We start from the raw sequence: 20,490 nt of genomic DNA, 5'->3' as shown, positions 1-20,490 counted from the left end.
GAGATAATGGGCAACCTTGCCTGAACCTGCATTTTGCTTCAATAAATTCTGAATTTTTGCCATTGATAATAATAGTGTAATTCGTATCAATTACACATTGAAGTAAATAGTTTGAGGATTTCCAAGGAAACCCAAATAAATTTAAAACTTGCTTCAATGATTCCCATCCCATACAATCATATGCTTGCTCCATATCCACTTTGATAGCCATCAATCCTTTTTTTTCTTTAGAAAATCTAAATTTATTAAAGATTTCTTGGGAAAGCAAAATATTATCAGATATTGATCTACCTTTAACAAAGGCAACTTGATTTTCAGAAATCAATTTATGAATAAAGACCATCATTCTATTCAATAACATTTTTGCTACAATCTTGTAAAAAGATTTGCATAGACTTATTGGTCTATAATTGGAAGGAATAATGGGATTCTTCAATTTTGGGATAAGCACAATAGCTGTATCCTTCCAATCTTTACTCATAACACCAAAATTAAAGAATTGACAAATAGCTTTCCACACCTCCTCTTTAATGATGATCCAATAACATTTAATATAAGAATAAGAAAGGCCATCAAGACCATGAGCAATATTACCTTTCAATTCTCGGATAACAAAATCCAGCTCTTCTTTTGTGAAATCAGCCAATAGAAAGTCCCTGTCTTCATCTCCTAGAGTTTCCATGAACTTCGGCTAACCAGTAAGCTTACATCTTCTATATTTCCATTTCTTTTAGAATGATCCAGCAGAACTTCTTCAATTTTGCTTTGCTCTTCCACAAGAATACCATTACAATCCTTAATTTGATTGATAAAGTTGCTGTTTCTCTTGGTTGTAGCAATCTCGTGAAAATATTTAGAATTAGAATCACTTTCCTTCATCCATTTGACTTTGGCTCTTTGTCTCCACCAAGTGCTTAGCCGCCCCAAGGTAGAATTTAAATCTAAAACTTTAGATTTAAGTAGAATGATTTTATCATCTGATAGGCTACCTGAATAAGCCTCTTCTTCTTGTAACTTCAAGATCTCTTCCTTGAGTTCATCCTAGTGTTTATTCAAAATTAGAATGTTTTGCTTTGCTCCAGTAGAAAAGAGCCTTCAAAGCTCTTTTAGACTTCATATTCAGCACTTGTACATCATCACCTCCTGCATATTTTTTCCATGATCTTGCCACAATAGAGTAAGAGGCTGGAAAAGAGGCCCAAATTTCTTCAAATTGAATTTGTTTCTTCTTACTAAAACCTTTATTGAAGATTTTAATTAATATTGGACAGTGATCAGAAGCAATTCTCCCCAAGTGACGAACCACCGCAGGTTGAATCATTGACAAGGCAATAGGATTTAGAAGACACCGGTCTAATCTTCTAAGATCCTTGCTCCTCCTTTCTTGTTATTACACCAAGAGAATTTTGGTCCAATAATTCCGGTATCATGGAAATTACATTTGCTCATTAACAAATTCATATCTTGAGGTCCTTGAGAGAACACAAACCTCTTGCCGCCTCTTTTTTCTTGTTGAGATAACACACAATTAAAATCACCTCCAATGATAAAAGGGAGATGTGTGTCCGAGAAAGATTCCAAAATATCCCATAAATTCCTTCTTTTGTACACTTCTTTGCTTCCATAAACAGCTGCCACTAGCCATTCACCTTTGCTCGGAATTTTGAAAATACCCACTATCACTTGTGAAGAAGCATGAATCACAGAAAAAGAACCAAAATTTCTTTCCCAACAAATTAAAATGCCACCTGACATCCCTTCAGCTGGATGATTGAAATAATCCCAGTTAACTCCTATCAAGGAGTTGATATCATTTCTGTCAATTGAAGATATCTTGGTTTCTACCAAACCAAAAAGAAAAACATCAAATTCTTTAACAAATTCCCTCAAATATCAAGAGGCTTCTTTCTTTCTAGCCCCTCTACAATTCCAAAATGCAATGGAAGTCATTTATGATTAAAAATGGGATTGCTCCCATTCTTATTCATTTTGATCAATTCACCTTTCCTTCTTTGAGATAATATGTTATCTTTGCCCAATGATTTGAGTTCTTTGTGAAGCTTCACCTTAGCTTTAACAGATTCTGAATTTTCTTTTACTGGAGCTGAATTCTCAAAAGGCTTATCTTCAGGTAATACTTCTCCTTCTTCAATTTCATTAGAAATATTTTCAGAATAAACTTCTCCTTCACTGCAAGAATTGAGGATGCTAAATTTGTTAGTAACTTCTGTTGTTTTTGCAGAGCAATCTACCTTCTCAAAATCAGGAATTAAAGGATTAATGGCTTTCAACACAATATTCTCCTTTATCAGTTCTGATTTCTCATTGATAATTCCAGCTGGGTTATTTATTTCTACTGCTTCTTCAATCACAGCTTCAACTATTGGTTCCAAATTTGGGACAGGATTTACAAAATCTGAATGATCCACTGCTGATTCTTTATTATAATCTGTTTTCCTGACAAAAACAGCTTTTGTTTTGTTGGCCTTGAAAGCATTCTGATTGAATCTTCCAGATTTAGGCAAGAATCTCCCCCTTTTACCGTTCATGACCATTGTCCAAGAACCATAAGCTTCCTTATTGCCGTCTCCTTGAGTTATAGAATTTGATTCAACCTCAACACTTCCTTTAACAGAATCTTTCATTAAACTGGAGGAATTCACTTCCTTGCAATCTCCGAAGAGATGTCCCACCTTACCACATTTAAAGCAAAATGTGGATACCTTCTCATATTCCAGTTTTTGAAAAAACCGTCCACAAGATCCTTCCACCCAAACTCCTGAAGGGAATTGTTGATCTAGAGCCATGCGAACGCATACTCTAGCATACTCTCTTTTGCTCCACTGGAACATATTGCCGTCGATCCATAAAGGATGTCCAACCATAGATGCTATTCTTGCAACATTCTCTTTATCCCAACACATTAAAGAAAGGTGAGGAAACCTTACCCATATAGGAGCAGTCAAACCTTTAAATGATGAAGGGAAGAACATCGGGGACCATTTGTCTATCCCCACAATATGGTCATTAACGTACCAAGGACCTCCTTCTAAGATTTTTTCCATTCCTTCCATTTCAGAAAAAGAACATAAAATCCATCCGAGACCAATTGAAGTTATATGAAACTTCCCAATAGAATTCCATTGCCTCCTGAGCTCACTGGCAATCAAATTGAAAGGAAGGCTTCTTCCGAAAACCTTAACTACCACAGATTTTTGGAGTTTTTCGGAATTTGTTTTAATATTTGATTCATTGAGAAAAATGGCCTTCCCGTCTTCAGAAATATGGGAATCATTTTTAGTGAAATTCACTTTGATGTTGGGTTTCCTGATCCAATGATTGGGATTTTGATCTTTAACTAATTCCACCTTCTCATTTCCTTCTACGGCAATATTACAAGCATCTGGGATATTTTCCTTAAGTTTCTCAGAAAAGGAGACGAATTTCTCCTGAACCAGTGAATTGGCATTGACATTGTTAAATCTGTTTTAAAAAAATTCATCTCAGAAGATGAAGATGCTTCTTTGTCATTAGATTTTCTCAGAGGAGATTTAATTCCAGTCAGTTTCAGAAATTTAACAGAATCATAAATCGCCAAATCCTTCCCTTTCCCGATAATTGGAGGAGACTTTTGTTGGATCACCATTGAAGGTTCCTTGATCTGAATTCCACCATAGAAAGGCCTGAAACGAACATTGAATTGATCGGAATGTGGAGACGAACTTCCAGGAGGTTGCCGGCGATTATCAGTGATGGCCATCACCGCCACCGGCTTTGACGAATAAACCGCCAAAAAGACGGGATTTTGAAATTTTTGAAAAAAAAAAACGATATTTCCTTCCTTCTTTTCCACGAGCTTCTCTCTCTCTACAAGCATTAATTTTATTGAATAAATTTAATTGTTGAACTTTCTTGAGAGAATTAATTTTAATGTCGTACTCATTTTTTTCTTCAAATATACCCATGGTTAAGTCATTACTTTCCTCACCTTTCACCAAACTTTATCCTACTGGGAGTAACCATTTAGACTTGCTGACTATAAAAGGCTCTAATACTACTCAATGCAAATCTTATCATAAAGGGGGAAGCACAATTTTGGGGATTGACCTTTATTTCAATGAATATATTGAAAAAAAATGATGCTCGAATTTTGTTGAATTCTATGCCGACATATGAGGCAAGTTCAATAATGAATTCTTAAAAACAAATTTAAATGAATAAGCCTTCAGGGACCAAAATTTTATTTCAAGATAAAAACTTTGTAGTACTGTTGACCTCCATGTATGAACCAAAAGAGAAAGAAAAATAGAAATCCTGCATACATACCTCATGTCCGTTGGATCCCGAAATCACGCCGATTCGGCGCCGAACTGATCAAATCCCGTAAATCCAGCCGACGTTCCTCGCGGGATTCCTGCGGCCTGCCTCGATCGAACGACCGCTCGCGTCGTTAAATACCGCACCAACGCGAAGGCTCCAGCTGCTTCTCTCGACTCTGCTCTCCTCTCGCACGAAGCTCCGATCTCCCCACTGCTCTCTCCCGACCCCATCCCACTCTCTGCTTCCCGAATACCTCCCGACCTCCTGCTCCATCCCGTCCGACTCCAACAACCCGCAACTCCTGCGGGTTCGTCCGATCCAGAGGAGCCGAGAGAGAGAGAGAAAGAGGGAGAGATCATTCTCCTTACCTGTGCAACCCGACACCCCATTCCGTCACCTTCTCCACTGCCGACGCCTCAAGCCCTAACCGACTGCCCTAGCCCCTTCCTCGCTTTGCTCCTTCGAAGACCCCTGCCTCTCGGTTCGGCAGTCACGACATTTTGATCGGAAGCATCAACAGGAGCCCGCTAGCTGGGAAGGTAATTTTCTCCCTTATGCATGCTCGGCCAAATCCCGTAGGACTGCTGAACAGTAGAGGGAGGAAAGGGAGAGATAATTTATGTATTTTTTGATTAACTCCGCAACAGTCTGCCGGGGTGGACAAATTCAAATAAACTCTAGCTCACAAAGAGCCGAATGCCTAGTCGAAAATATTACTAGGATCCATTCTCAAACAATCTATTGCCAGTAAGGGCGTGGTACGTGTCCTCTAACCGGCAGTTTCGCCGCCAAATGGCACTGCAGGTAAACGGTTATGACCCGGGGCCCTCTGAACCGAGTGGTTTTGCCGCCAAATGGCACCACAGATAGCGGTTATGGCCAGAGCCAATACGCTCCTTAATGGCGTTAAATCCTTGAGATATGAATCAATAGGATATGATCGATAGGGCACAAAGCCCTCTGTAAGCTAAGGTGGATTTAAATTTGTCCCCTTAGACAAACATTCAACCCCGGTCTACAAGGTTTCCTTGGACGAAGCAACCCATGGCTGCCGACAAGGATCCTTCTGTCAGGTTGGGTCGACTACCTCCTCTGACTAAGTAGACTAGGGACCATGATGGCCCGGGATGACGGAAACATGGGATCTTGATCGGGTCTATCATCCATTCCCCCACCATCCGCTTTAAATGCTAGATGGTGAAATTCCTATTTTTAAGTATAAAATTCTCCCAAATATCCCAATCCAAATCTCCAAATCTTCCCAAACCCAACTCTTCAATTTTCAGCCATATCACAAATCTCAATACTCGTGCTGCTACTATATGCCAGATAACACGTATTCTCTACGTATCTGATTGACGACTAGCCTTAATCGAAAGTTCTCTCTCGTGATCGGGAGGGGTAATTAACTATAGGGGCTTCCGCCTATAGGAAACCAGAACTCAGATCATAAAGTCCTCACAAAATGAGGGCGAAATCTCTGGGTAGTGTCTTATCTACAAACCCATCTGCCTTCCAAAATTTACCCCGGAACTTAGTTCGTTAAAACTCCCTCGCCGAATAAGAAAAGCGAGCGGAGGCCGGGGCCGAATTTTCGGAGCCCACAAGTACTTTCTTATAATGTGTAAAAGAATTTAACCTCTTAAAATATTAAATATTCTCTTTTTCCCCTAACCATGTTTCAAATAAAAAGATAGATGACTATGCTAAGTATTGACTGTCTATATTCCTAGAGATTTTTTGCACTCCTTTAAGGAGTGGACTTGCTTCTTCTCAGCTTAACCTTGAGCCTAGATCTCTTTTCATTTGGTCTCAAGTTAGTCAACTTTCTTTTTATTTTATCTGAATACATTATCTAGTAAAAGATTTTCTAATGTCGATCCAAGTCATCCTTTGAAATTGAAGTTGTTTGACTTCATAGAATGGTATTTTCTAAAATTTAATAAAGAAAGGTCATTTCTAATATTTTCTAACCAAGTCTTTTTAGGCCTACCTTTACCTTTCTTAACATAAGCCAAATCTAATACATCTACTCTCCTAATTGGGTCACCAGGAGGCCTCCCTTTTATGTGACCAAACCATCTAAGTCGACTCACTTTAATCTTATCTTCTAATAGAGCAACTCCAACCTTTTCACGTATATGCTCGTTTCGTATCTTGTCTCCAAGAGTAAAGCCACCCATCCACCTGAGCATCCTCATCTCTGTATCACTTAACTTAATATTATGCTTCTCTTTTAATGGCCAACATTCTGCACCATAAAGCATAGTAGGTTTCACCACCATCTTATAGAATTTTTCCTTAAGTTTGAGCTATCACACAACAAGCCTTTGCGTTCCTTCACTTCAACCATCCAATTTGAATTCTACTAATAATATCCCCATCTACTTCACCATCACTCTGAACAATAAACCCAAAATATCTAAAACGTGTATTCTTATTAATGAATTGATCTTAATATTGTATGCAAACTCAAAAATAGGTCATGACAAGTTGGGTGTCGGTAAAGGGCTACATGTTGATCAAATAGGTTTCCAAATCACTTGTCTATGTCCAGTATGTGATGAACTTCATATGCTCAATCACCACTCTCACTAGAATCATAGGTTAGGTTTATTCTATGCTTTGAGAGCTCCTTTAACCTAGGAATGGTACAAAAGCCTAGAACGTTACTCATCTCTCCAAATGCTAACCCAAGCAGTGTGAAGGTGTCACAAATAATTATTGTCAGGTAGCCAACTTAGTGTCGAGCTAGTGAAACATACATCAAAGAGTGTTATCTCTAATTATTATATTTTTATTGTTAGCTAACCTCAGGTTTCTTTTAAGCAAATGTTAGCAACAATCATGAATTATAATCACATGAGTAGGTGGATACACACCAACAAGATCTTAGCTTCATTTGTAACTAATTGAATACATGATTAAATTAAGATCAATCATCTTAATATCTTTGAATTTAAAAGATTAATTTTAAAAATTAATTTTTGATAAATTTGAAGTGAGGGCTTGGTGGCTGACCTCACCATTGAAGGAGTTTGATGATTCCTATTGCCTTGCCCATTATTGAGTGTTAAGTTATCAAATCTCATTAAACCCTATAAATAAAATATTTCAATCCGTCCCTTACACTCCTATATCAGTTAGCCATTATTTCAACCCCAAAACTTCATCTAAAAACCCCAAAAGATTTTTCAGCCAAGAATTACCCTAATATGACCTAGTTTCTCCAAAGGCTACTACACCAACTCTAACACCATTTATAAACCCTCCAAATCCAATTCAGTCATAATTCAAGTTCCTAAACCCATGCCACACCAAGGTCCTCTATTTTTCTCTTCCCTTACAATGAAAAAGAAAATTATAGCCCTAGAATATAAGGGGATTCTCTCTCTACTATTTATTCATAAGAGATCAAAGATCAAATATGGTTATCTACACTCAAAAATGTATCTTCAAAGATGTAAGCCTTTAGAGGTGAAGTGTTATAGAATTTGATCACATTACTAGGGGTTTAATCCTGATCTCTAAATATATGGGCCATAACATTTGAGGTATGCAATTCCAGTCTTAATAAAAGTTCAAATTCGAATCTTTCTTAGCTTCATCTCTAACTCATCCCTTCTCAAATTATCCCAATTATCTGCTCTCATTCTTGCACAAAACAAATATTTTCATTCACATTCATTGCCCACTGCAAATCAATTTCGAAAGATAATAATAACCTGAATCCCACTCACCTCCACCAACACAATACACCCACCTCTTTCAAATATAAAATCATGATAATTTATTAATTGTGTAGAAAATTTCACCCAAATTCTATAAATATATTCCCTAACTCCCTCTTCAAATACACCCCTCAAATTAATCTCCATATTTACTTAACTTATTCACCTTCATACCCTTCTTTTTCTCATATGCCCACATTAACATGCACCAAATTAAAGAGATTTATTGCCACAACATAGCTATAAAGATAAGAAAACCCCTCTTTGAATGTTTGGCCACCCTCACCACCATATCGGCATATCATATTAATTTCAAACCATATCCATTTCGGCTTCATTTAAACCAGCAGTGGATCTCAAAATATTAGCTAATTTAAGATGATTATAACTTAGGCTTCGTTTGAGATAATTTTTTTACCGTTTTCTAAAACAGTTTTTTAGCACAAAAATTTCTAGAACTAAAAAAAATTTGTACTAGAAAATTTTTCATTATAAAGCAGCAAGAAAGCTATCCCAAACGAAACCTTATTAAAGGATAATATGTAAAAGCATACACTCGATACTTTAGAGCCACATAATGATCAAAGCTGAAAACAGAAAGTAGAAACAACAACAACAATCAATTATTAAGTACTCTAGTTTTAGCTTTACCTGAGCTGGGATGACTTAAATTGATATCAAGCAGAAATGGATCCACTGCTGGTTTAAATGAAGAAGGTTATAAACTTGAGATTTGAGAGCCAATAAACAGTTCAAAGCTAAAAAATCAGAGGCACACATGAAACAGCAACCATTCATAATAAAAAGTAGATATGTAGCAAATGCAGGCCAAGAAAGCTTGTGGAAAAACAAAATATCCTGTAATATAATTGGCATGGCATCACCAATGTCAATGACATGAAATGAGCAGTCAAGAAAAAATGGTTTCTGTTAGACCGGTCCATTGGACCGGTCCAGCCGATCCATACAGGACCGGCTCAACATAACAAGAGGCGGAAGAGTCCACCTTCTGTATGAGCAGCACAAGCCGCAAGATCCACGGGAGCCAATTTGGAAGGATTTTTTAGAGAGTTAGGAGGGAAATTTGAATGTAGGGGCTGATTAGAGAAATCCTTTTTGATTGTATGCATTAAATAATTTGTTTTCATAGGGGTTGGGCATCTTGAATTTGACTGAAATTTGAGATCTCTTATGTTTAGGTTTCCTTTGAGATCTAGCGGAATCTAGAGAATTTGGGAGAGATCGATCCTCCTCTCGAATTGAGGATCAACTGTATCTTGCTATTTTCCGTTTCTATTTTATCAAATAATACGTATTATCTACTGGTTTTGTGTGGATTTTTACGGAGAATTCTCGCTGTTTTTCGGAAATTGATAGGAAATACTTTAGAGCTACAAGTGTATCCTATCAGTTTCCTATTATTTTAGCATAACATATAGGGCTGCAAAATAACAATATCCGCCAAACATAAAACAAAACTAAATAAATAAATAAATAAAAGAACAAGAAAATATTTAGGCATGCACAAACTTTTACCGTAAAAAAAAGGCAAATCTAATGTTAAAACTGAGTATTGGCACAAAATCTAATCATAAACTCATAAATATTTGTCTACGCTAACCTCAAATTCAATATTTTATGATTGCAACCAAAACATCCAACCGCTAGATCAAAGTGGACTGTGTATTCATTCAGAATCATGTGATGCCTGACAAACAGGTAAATTGTATGTATCTAATTGCCAATATTTGTGCTTCACACCTTTCCATATGTTCTCTGACAAGCATTCTTTGACAGGCAGAGGAATGAACTGCGTACTGTAACCGAGGTCTCCAAGTTCTAAAGCAACTAATTGACAATAAACTACATGGAAAAATGCATTGCTGCCACAAAAGCCATTAAAGTATGAATAGATTCCACCTGGTTTAAGCAGCCTGTACAGATGCTTGTGAAATTCTCTCATGTCTTCATAGTATTCACCGAAAGTGTCAAAGAATATTCCTAGATGAACAAAAATATTGAAGAGTAAAGCTTCAGCTATATAATTTAGAAAGTCTTAGAATTAGAATTCACTTAATTTAACATTTGATGGCAGAAAATAGCATCCTAATTCTTTCAAATGGCGTATTTAGGTTTGCAGTCTTGAACAACACTCAATAGCCCATATGGCAACGAAAATGCAGGATCAAATCGAACAATTTGTTATATAAAAGTCTCCTCATACCTCTTAGAGTTAACTAGAAAACACAAGATTTGTATCATTTCTCGAGGAACATTTATAAAAAGAACATATTAGGAACCTTTAATTCGCATCTAACCTAAAGAATGACTCGAAAGATAAACTTTGTTGATTCATAAATTTCCTACAATATATATTACAAATTGTTCAAACTTGGCTGAATACATTCAATGCATGGAACTCAAAGCCAAAGGTGTCATAATGAAAAAGATTACACAGTATAGCGAGGTCTAGGCATATTTAAGCTCAAAGCACAACATGCCAAGATCATGAGTTTTTGTCCTTCCAAAAAGGTCACTAACCAATAAAGTTTTCAAAATGATAAGATAAATCAATCAGCACAGAACTTCACGCTTCCATTCATCTGAAATCCATAAAACTTAGAGAGAAAACCTAGAGTTATACAGTTTACCTCTGGCAGAAGTAAAAAAGTGCATCAACAACCAAATGCCCAAATGCAAGAAAAAGTTGACCAAAAGGTCAAATATTTCACAAGATATATTAGCATTTTGATTCATTCCCAAATTCCATGCAATCTGAGTAGCCACAGTTAAGCTTTGAAACCTAAGTTTTACCCTATAAAGAAAATAAGCTACGTAGAATTAATCACAGGTCCCCCAAAGTTATCCAATATTTGTGGTTATTCTATTAAGGGTATCGTGGAAATTTTATTGTATTCTTCGGCTACTTCAGATTTTTTTTTTTTTCCCTTATAAAGAGAAGCAGACGGTGGCTTACGTACATGAGGAATTAGGTTTGTGATATCTACAATAAAATTATGGTTAAATCAGCAATGGTGACAACAAAATTTATTCATCAATTGGGTGAACCAATATAAAACTAGTGTGTTTTTAGCTATCATTTTGCAAGGGTAGAAACAGGGAAACATCATATTGAAAAATTAAAATTATATCACCCAAAGAGAAATAAAAGATGCAAAGTAAGAAAATAAAAAAATGCAGTCAATAGAAAAAAACAAATAATTTGTCAATCCCCATATATTTCACTTCAAGGATATCAAGTAACTCTTAATAAAAACAAAATATATTATTGATCCAATTATTCAAAGACTGATATCATATAACCTGAATAAATCAATTTTTTAGGGAAAAAAACTAGTTGTAAAAGTTTGCTATTGGTAGCATTTTATCTTATTGACTAATAATATGGCTAAAGGATTCTATTAATTTAGTGTTTCTCAGAGACATTATATTCTTTTACCTATTATAAATAGGAGATCTTCCAATTGAATATACTACAAATATCTCTTTTCTCTCAACATGGCGGCTACTCGTGCTGTTCTACTTTGATTCCATGTTCCTACGTAAGACTTTCCTTAGTCCATTTTTCTCTCTTTCATCATTTCCAGTCAAGATAATATCATCCATGTATAATAACAATATTGTGACTCCCCCTGAGTTTGAGTGTTTAAAGAATAGTGTATGGTCCCCTTGACTCTGTTGATATCCATTAGTAAGCATGAATTTGAAAAATCTTCCAAATCAAGCTCTAGGTGACTGTTTTAACCCATACAGTGCTTTTTTCAACTTGCATACTCTGTTACCTTCAGATCTTTTTTTGAATCATGGTGGTATTTTCATAAATATCTCTTCCTCCAAGTCCCCATATATGAATGCATTTTTTACATCTAATTGTTCTTATGGGAGATGGTGAATTTCTTCTAATATAACCAAAAAGTTTTTGTGTGAGGATGAGAAATTATTGAAGGAACTAAAGTTAGTTATGGGTTATATGGGAGATGGTGAATTTACCTTAATTTTAGGAGATGGTTCAGATTCTTGGTTTGCTTCAGAGTGCAATTTGGACTTGTACGTCTTGAGTATACATTCGCAAATCTATTAACAGCTTTATCGTTCATCTCCCTGCTTTTGACTTCAGAAGAAGTGATTTGAGATAGATGAGGAAGGTCAAGAAGTTTAAGCTCACTTTCCTCGTCTTCCTTAATTTCAGTCTTCCCCTAAAAGATGAGGTTTGGTAAAATAGGAATTTTGTTCATCAAAGGTAACATCAACAGAGACAATGGTTCTTTTTGTGGGAGGATGATAACACTTGTAGTCTTTTTGGGTGGCATAATATCCAACAAAGACACATTTGAGTGCTCTTGGATCTAACTTTCCTCTATTTTGGCTGTGAATATGAACATAGGCAGTGCATCCAAAGATTCTAAGTGTAAGGTTATTATGAGTGCGGAACTTGAGGTAAAAAGTGGACAAAATCTCCATTTGAGTCTTTAGTCCGAGTGATGTTGAAGGTAGGAGGTTTATGAGGTAAGTGGCGATTAGGAGTACTTCCCTCCAATAAGACTTGGGTGTATTGTAGTGAAATAGGAAAGCACGAGTGGAGGCTAGAAGGTGACTATTTTTCCTTTCTACAACCCCATTTTATGGTGGGGCATGAACACAGGAGGATTCATAGATAATACCTTCTTTTTGGAAGTAGGAAGATAATGTTTGGCTGAAATAGTCTTTAGCATTATCGGAGCGGAATTTTCTTATTTTTATCCCAAATTGATTATGGATCATGGTCTGAAATATGAATAGAATTATGATAATGTCATATTTATTTTTGAAGAGGTAGATACAAGAGTATAATGCAGAATATATAGAAACGTTCAACCCAATTACAAAATTGCCCACCATTCACATACTTCAAACCATTGCCATACAAAACAATTGGAAAATCACTCAGATTGACATCTCCAATGTCTTCCTACATGATGACTTCACCACTATTGTTTATATAATACAACAACCGGGATCCCAAGACCCACAACGCAACAGTATGAATGTCTCATAAAAAAGGTAATCTATGGTCAGGAGCAAGCAGCACAATAGTGGTTCAACACACTTTCAAACAAACTTCACAAGTTAGGTTTCTGATTCAATGTCGTTGATCCATCCCTACTAGTATATACATCTATCACTATAAAACTATATATCCTAATGTACGTGGATGATATTCTCATAAAAACAATTGACCCAATTGTCATATCCAACCTTCTCTAACAGCCGTGAGTCTGTGACAATGCTTCCATATCCCTATGCTTAGCCTAATTTCCCTTTTATTCAATATCCACACTAAGCACACTAATAGAAACTTTCTCCTCTGTCAATCAACCAATGCTTTCAATATTATTCACTAAGTAGTAATGTCTTAATCAAAGGCTATACAAAATCTCACCACTTAAAAACCTCTAACTACTAAACAGTAAACACCCAACATCCCCATACATCAATCTAACACTCTACTAACACCTAGTGGGTTCATTGCAATATTTAACTATCAAAAGACCAAATATATCATATGCTATAAATATTCTCTAATCTCTATCAGCACATATAGAAGCCCTTAAATGCAAAAAAAAATGCTTTCTTAGGTATGAAACTCATCTCTTGGCATGTGAAGAAGCAAACTACAATTGCTTGATCATTGTGTTAGGCCGGTCCAGCGTGAGCAGTGCGGAGAAATCTCCGCCCGTTGGGATGTTGAGCGAGCCGCACACAGTGCGGGAGCTTTTTAGGAAACTTTTTTGAGGGTTTTGAGAGGGAAATTTGAATAAAGGGACTATTTAGGGGATTCCTTTTGATTTGTATGCATTAAATACTTTGTCTTCCTAGGGTTTGGGCATCTTGAATTTGGCTGAAATTTGAGATCTCTTAGATTTAGGTTTCTTTGGGCTCTAGCGGCGTCTAGAGATTTGGGAGAGATCAATCATCTTCTCGAATTGAGGATCAATTGTATCTTTTCAATTTTGTTGCATCTTCTAATGGAATACAAGTCTTGCATCGATTCTTCTCACGGTTTTCCCTGGTTTGTGCTGATTTCCTGCTGTAAACAGCAGGTTTTTGCTATTTTTCCTGCTACAAACATCCGTTTCACTGCTATTTGCATATCGATTTGGGTTAGGATTGCCTGCGAACTCAAGTATTACCTTAGGGTTACTTGCGAACTCAAGTATTTACTATCAAATTGGTATCAGAGCATCGTTTTTGGGACAGTTGGCGGCTGAAATCCTGAAATTTCAGCAGGATTTTCGTTTCCGGAAAAAGATCTTTGTGATTCTTGGAAAGAACGATGGCCGGTAAGAAGGTATAAGTCTTGGATGGCGAAATCGGACAATTGAAAGGTTGGAGGGAAGATTTTTCGATTTTCAAAATCAAATCACCTCCAACAATGAAAGGTTGGAGGGGAAGTTCACCGTGATGGAAGAAATGATGAAGAAATTACTTGAAATGAAGATCAATCCGGCGACATCGGAAGTACAAGAGACCACCGACGGCCATGGCATGGGAGGAAATCCGAACCCATTACGGGGGAGGAGGAATTCGGAGGTGGAGATCCTAAAGGAGGAGAATGACATGCCCCCTCTAGAATCGCTTTCTAGAGAAGATATGAGTAAGGGATACGACCAACGGGAGGCTGATTTTGTCGGAAGGAGGGAAGAATTCAATCGTCGAGGTGCTGAATTTGATAGAATCCAGCGTCGAGGTGCTGATTTTGAAGGGGAAATGAAAGAATTTCATCGCCGAGGTGCTGAATACGAAATAATTCAGCGTTGAGGGGCTGTTTTTGAAGGAAGAAGGGAGGAACGTCATCGTCGAGGTGTTAAATTTGAAGGAATCCAGCGTCGAGGTGATAATTTTGAAGGGAGAAGAGGAGAGTATGAAGAGGGATTCGAGTATAATCGTCGGAGGGATGATCAGGACACTTGGGGAACTCTTCCCCTTCGAGGAATGGGAGGTTATGGAGGATACCCGGGAAACAGAAGAGACCCACGAGTGAGGAAGCTGAAGATGCCCGTCTTTGAGGGTGAAGACGGCCATGGCTGGATCAACAAGGTGGAGCGTTACTTTGCTGTCAACGGGTTGACAGAGGAAGAGAAGCTGACAGCGGCGGGATTGTGTTTGGAAAGAAAAGCCTTGGCATGGTACCAATGGCGTGACAGGAGGGAGCCCATCCGGAGCTGGAGAGAGTTCAAAGATTGCTTATTGGAGCGCTTCCGAGCCGATGTGGGAGGAGACTTCCATGAGCAATTCTTTGCCTTAACTCAGGAGGGGACTGTGGCAGATTACCACGACATGTTTGAGTACTTGACTAGCAGATTGGATCACATTTCAAAGTCAGCCCTGGAAGGGAACTTCATGAACGGGCTTAAACCGAAGATACAAACAGCAGTCAGGGTGCTGGAGCCGAGGAAGCTAGGGAAGGCTATGGAGCTAGCGCAGTTGGTGGAAGATTAAAAGAAATCAAAAATAGGGGCTCGAGGAAACTATTCAGGGGGATCTTATGGGACGAAGACCACTCTTCTAGCACCCAAGCGGCCTGCATCAGGCAACATTAATGAGACCAGTAGGGAGAAGCCAGTAGGAGGGAGTGGGGAAAATTTCAAGAGACTGACAGAGAAGGAGATGCAGGATAAGAGGACAAAGGGGTTATGCTTCAGATGTAATGAGAAGTACATGCCGGGGCATAGGTGCAAGGATCGAACTCTTCAGGTTCTCCTTGTCTGCGAAGATGAGGAAGACAAGGAGGGAGGTGGGAGCAGATCTGAAGAGGAGGAGGAGAAGTTGTACCTAGATGTGGCAGAAATCTCTCTAAACTCTGTAGTGGGATTCACTCAGAGTCACACTATAAAAGTGAAAGGAGAGATAGTTGACCGTTAGGTGGTTGTGCTAATTGATAGTGGGGCTACCAACAATTTCATTTCCACTCAGGTCATCAACCAACTGGGAGTGAAATTGGTGGACACCGGTTGTTATGGGGCGATGATGAGTACAGGGAAGGTGGAGAAAGGTCAGGGAATCTGTAAAGGAGTGGTGTTGACCATCCAGGGGATTCAAGTAAGGGAGGACTTTCTCCCACTAGAGTTAGGAAGCACTGATGTCATCCTGGGAATGAAGTTGTTACAAATCTTGGGGGAAACCAATGACAATTGGGGAGCACTCACAATGGAATTAATGGTGGATGGGAGAAGAGTGGTCATAAAGGGGAGATGCAGAGTTATCCAAAGTCATCACAACACTTAAGACCATGGTTAGGGACGTACAAGAAGTGGGAGAAGATTATCTTGTGGGACTACACAAGCTAGATGCGATCAGATTGGAAGACGGAGGGGATGTTTCTCTTTCCATGCAGCCCTTGGTTCAACAATACAGTAAAGTTATTCAGTCACCTCAAGGATGGCCACCTCCACCGGAACACGAGCATATCTCCACCTTGAGGACAAGGTGGATTTTTGGGAGGGGAGTATTGTTGGACTGGTCCAGCCGGTCCGTGCGGGACTGGCCCAGCGTGAGCAGGGCGGAGAAATCTCCGCCCGCTGGGATGTTGAGCGAGTCGCACCCCGTGCGGGAGCTTTTTAGGAAACTTTTTTGAGGGTTTTAAGAGGGAAATTTGAATGTATGGACTGTTTAGGGATTTCCTTTTGATTTGTATGCATTAAACACTTTGTCTTCCTAGGGTTTGGGCGTCTTGAATTTGGCTGAAATTTGATATCTCTTAGATTTAGGTTTCTTTGGGCTCTAGCAGCGTCTAGAGATTTGGGAGAGATCGATCCTCCTCTCGAATTGAGGATCAATTGTATCTTTTCTATTTTGTTGCATCTTCTAGTAGAATACAAGTCTTGCATCGATTCTTCTCGCGGTTTTCCCTGGTTTGTGCTGATTTCCTGCTGTAAACAACAGGTTTTTGCTGTTTTTCCTGCTACAAACATCCGTTTCACTGCTATTTGCATATCGATTTGGGTTAGGATTGCTTGCGAACTCAAGTATTTCCTATAACATATATCGAAGCTTAATATTGTGCCCCCACAGAAAATGCCATAAACTTTTGTTTGGCTCTAATAAGACCTTAATATCCTACCATTATATCCACAGCACTTACTCCGATAATGTCTCTGCCATAGCACTTACAAATAACCCAATATTTCACGCCCATACCAATCAGATCAATATCGAATATCACTTCATCCGTGAATACATCAAACTATACCAAATACTTATTCATCACATCTCTACCCAAGACCAAGTTGTCGGTATCTTTACTAAGTCACTCTGGACCAAATGGTTTCAACTACTTCTAGATAATTTGACACTCCAAATCTTGATCATCAACTTGCAGGGAAGTGATAGGAACACTAATACAAATAATCAGCAAAACCCAAAAGCTGCTCTATAGCAGTCACTAGTTGCACCACTTTAATCTCCACCATTCATCTCTATCAAAACATTTCATCCAAGTCATCCAATCTAAACGTCCTTGTCTCAAGCAAACCGAAAGCTGCAGGTTATGCATAATCCCCTCAACAGTAGTAATAATGGGATGATAGTATGAAATTAAGAATATTATATTTTCTCCACTGTAAATCTTCGCGACCGCTAACATGCTTTCTCTCGGTGTCGACCATTTCTACAAATAACTGAACTCTTAGAGTCGCAAGGATTAAGCTCTAAATGTTAACTTAAAGCCAGATTACCAGTTTATAATAGGATTAAACATATACTCGAACAAAACAAGAATCTATAAATCCTCTACAACAACACATACAGAAAAGAGATCAGTTACCATCAAAAGATCCAAGCTGAGGTAGCACATCTTGCCATTTTCCAAACACTATCTTCACATTCTCCTTCTCCCCCCACCCAGTCCGTATCATCCGATCATAAACATCAGGATGCGCCTCCACGATGGTGTGCTCCAGAGGCTTGTACCGCTGGATAGCCTCGTCCACAAGCCCCATCCCAAACCCTACATTGAGTATCCTCCCACAATCATCGCCGGAGCAGCAGATCGCTCTCGCGTGAGCCTCCATCAGAGGCTTCTCCCACGCCATCATGACCGCCTCGCTCTTCGCGTCCATGATTCTATCCTCTCCAAAAGCAACCCTCTCGCTCATATACTCCTCGTGCGAGGCTGTTCCTTCTCCTCTGCCGCGGCGAGCGATGGTGCCGAGGACGAGTTCAGCTTGTATGGCGAAGTTGAGGAGGATATCAAAAACCTCCTGGTGGGCGTTCTCCATGGCGAGATCACCAGCGGATAGGTTGGAGGGGGAAAGCGCGTTCCATGGAGCACCAGCGTCGAGAAGGCATCGGACGGCGTCCGCATGGCCACCGGCAGCGGCGTGCATTAGAGGAGTCATGCCGTCGGAGTCGAAGAAGGAGGCGTCGGCCCCAGCCAATAGGAGGTCGCGGAGTCTCGCGCAGTCGCCCACGATGGCGGCGGCGCATAGGAGCTCTTCGCTTGGCTTCTCCATTTCCTGAATGTGCCTGCGCAGTGGGCTGCCTGAGAGGTGAGAGTGTAAACGATTAGAGTGGATGCCTTCGACGCTCAAAAGAAAAATTGTTTTTTCATTATTTATTTATTTATTTTATTTTTTTTTATTATGTGCTTATTTATTTATTTTATGAATTGGCTCATTTATAACTTATAAGAAGGTGGTTTTGATTTTTAACTATAGTAAATTGATGAAAAGAATAAAAAATTATAAAAATTGATAATAAATTATTTAAGATAATGATTATACATGTAAATTTAATTTTTTTATAAATTTATATTAAATTCATAATTGTATTTTATATTAATAAATTTTAATTTATCAACTCACGAGCTAATAATTTGAATTAGGAGTTTGCTCAAATTTAACTTTTTAGCTGAATCATGGGTGGACTAGATATGTTACATCTCTAATAAAAGGTGTTCATTAAATTTATTTTAAGATAAAATTTTTATATAATTAATCAATCAAGAACTTCTCTTAATATAAATTCATTTAAATAAAAAACTTGTATTGATCACAAAATTTTATAAGTTTTATTAACTAGCAATTAACTTTAACATTAGACATTAATATTTGGCATAAATGTTTATAGGATAATTTAGTGATTGATTCAACATCTCACTCTTTAGATTTGATATGTTATGCATATAGGAGTGAATGATTCAATTTCAAGTAGATATAATATTGATTTTGTATACTTGCATATGTCTTGACAAGTATCTTGCATGTAATTGGCGGATCAAAATAATGGAACTCGCCTTCAAGACAAGCCTAACGATCCAAGAGACACTACTCTCCTAGAATCCATAGGAGAACTCGCCCTCTATGATCAATATGTGCTACTCACCTGAGCTCATTGAGGAGTTCGCCCCCTTTTACTATGCGGATTGGGGATTCCTCATTTAGCTTGGTAGCTCGGCACTCGCCATGAATATAATCCACAATCTTAATCACTCGCTCTTTACTAAAGCAACCACTCCCATACAAGTTCACCAAGCATAGCTACAAAAAGGCACCTACCTCTAGGGACCATCAACTAGCCCTACTAAGATCAACCACTAAGCTCATCTTTTCATCCACTTCACCTCGCTCGTTCTCCCTCTTGAGGTAATGCATAGCTCAATACCATTCACCAACCATCTGAAGTCAACACCAAGTCACCGAGAGATAGCCCATCATGATTCTACAGCCCTACTCTCTCTCTCACTTTAAGAATGCATTCTTAGAGGAGGATTCATCAACTTTTTCCAAAATAATATCATCTTAATTAGATGAGTTATAAGAAGAAGAGTTGATGAGAGTTTTGAGGACTTTTAAAAGAGCTTTTGGTTGGACTATATTAGATAGAAAATGATTTTGTCTCTCATTATGTATGCATAAAATTCTTATGGAAGACAATCATCAACCAAAAGTTGTTGCTCATAAAAGATTAAATCATGCGTTGAAAGAGGTAATAAAGAAGGAGATCTTTAAGTAGTTAGATGTTAGGATTATATATCCTATTTTAAACAATGATTGGGTAAGTCCTATATATTTTGTGCATAAGAAAGGGGGTGTGACAGTAACATCCAAGAAGAAAAATGAATTAATTCCTACTAGGATGGTGACTGGATGGAAAATTTGTATAAACTATATGAAGTTGAACAAAATAACTATGAATGAGCCTTTTTTCCTTGCTCTTTATTGACTAGATGTTAGATGGATTAGCAGAATCATCCTTTTTATTACTTCAAAGATGTGTATTCAGGTTATCATCAAATTTATATAGCACTAGAGTATCAAGACAATATCACATTCATTGGTCTCTATGATATTTTTTTTTTCTTTTAGAAGGATGCTTTTTCGGTTTTCGTGATGACCCAGCTACTTTTTAATAGTGTATGATGGCTATTTTCTCTTATTTT

The 20,490-nt window shown here is 38.0% G+C and overlaps 1 protein-coding gene across 1 annotated transcript; it reads right to left on the bottom strand.

The window, feature by feature from the left end:
* Nucleotides 1–9,590: 9,590 nt before the first annotated feature.
* On the bottom strand, nt 9,591–18,594 carry LOC110099348 (protein arginine N-methyltransferase 2). Its single transcript, XM_020826467.2, has 2 exons — nt 17,875–18,594; nt 9,591–10,052 (listed from the first exon to the last, which is right to left on the bottom strand). The coding sequence occupies exons 1-2, from the start codon at nt 18,560–18,562 to the stop codon at nt 9,739–9,741; spliced, it is 1,002 nt and encodes a 333-aa protein (XP_020682126.1). The 5' UTR covers nt 18,563–18,594; the 3' UTR covers nt 9,591–9,738.
* Nucleotides 18,595–20,490: the final 1,896 nt, after the last annotated feature.

The sequence above is a fragment of the Dendrobium catenatum genome, unplaced genomic scaffold, assembly GCF_001605985.2.
Source record: "Dendrobium catenatum unplaced genomic scaffold, ASM160598v2 fragScaff_scaffold_312, whole genome shotgun sequence".
In the NCBI taxonomy this organism is placed as follows: Eukaryota; Viridiplantae; Streptophyta; class Magnoliopsida; order Asparagales; family Orchidaceae; genus Dendrobium; species Dendrobium catenatum.
The sequence above is the reverse complement of the archived record's forward strand: the minus strand, read 5'-3'. Positions and strand labels throughout refer to the sequence as shown.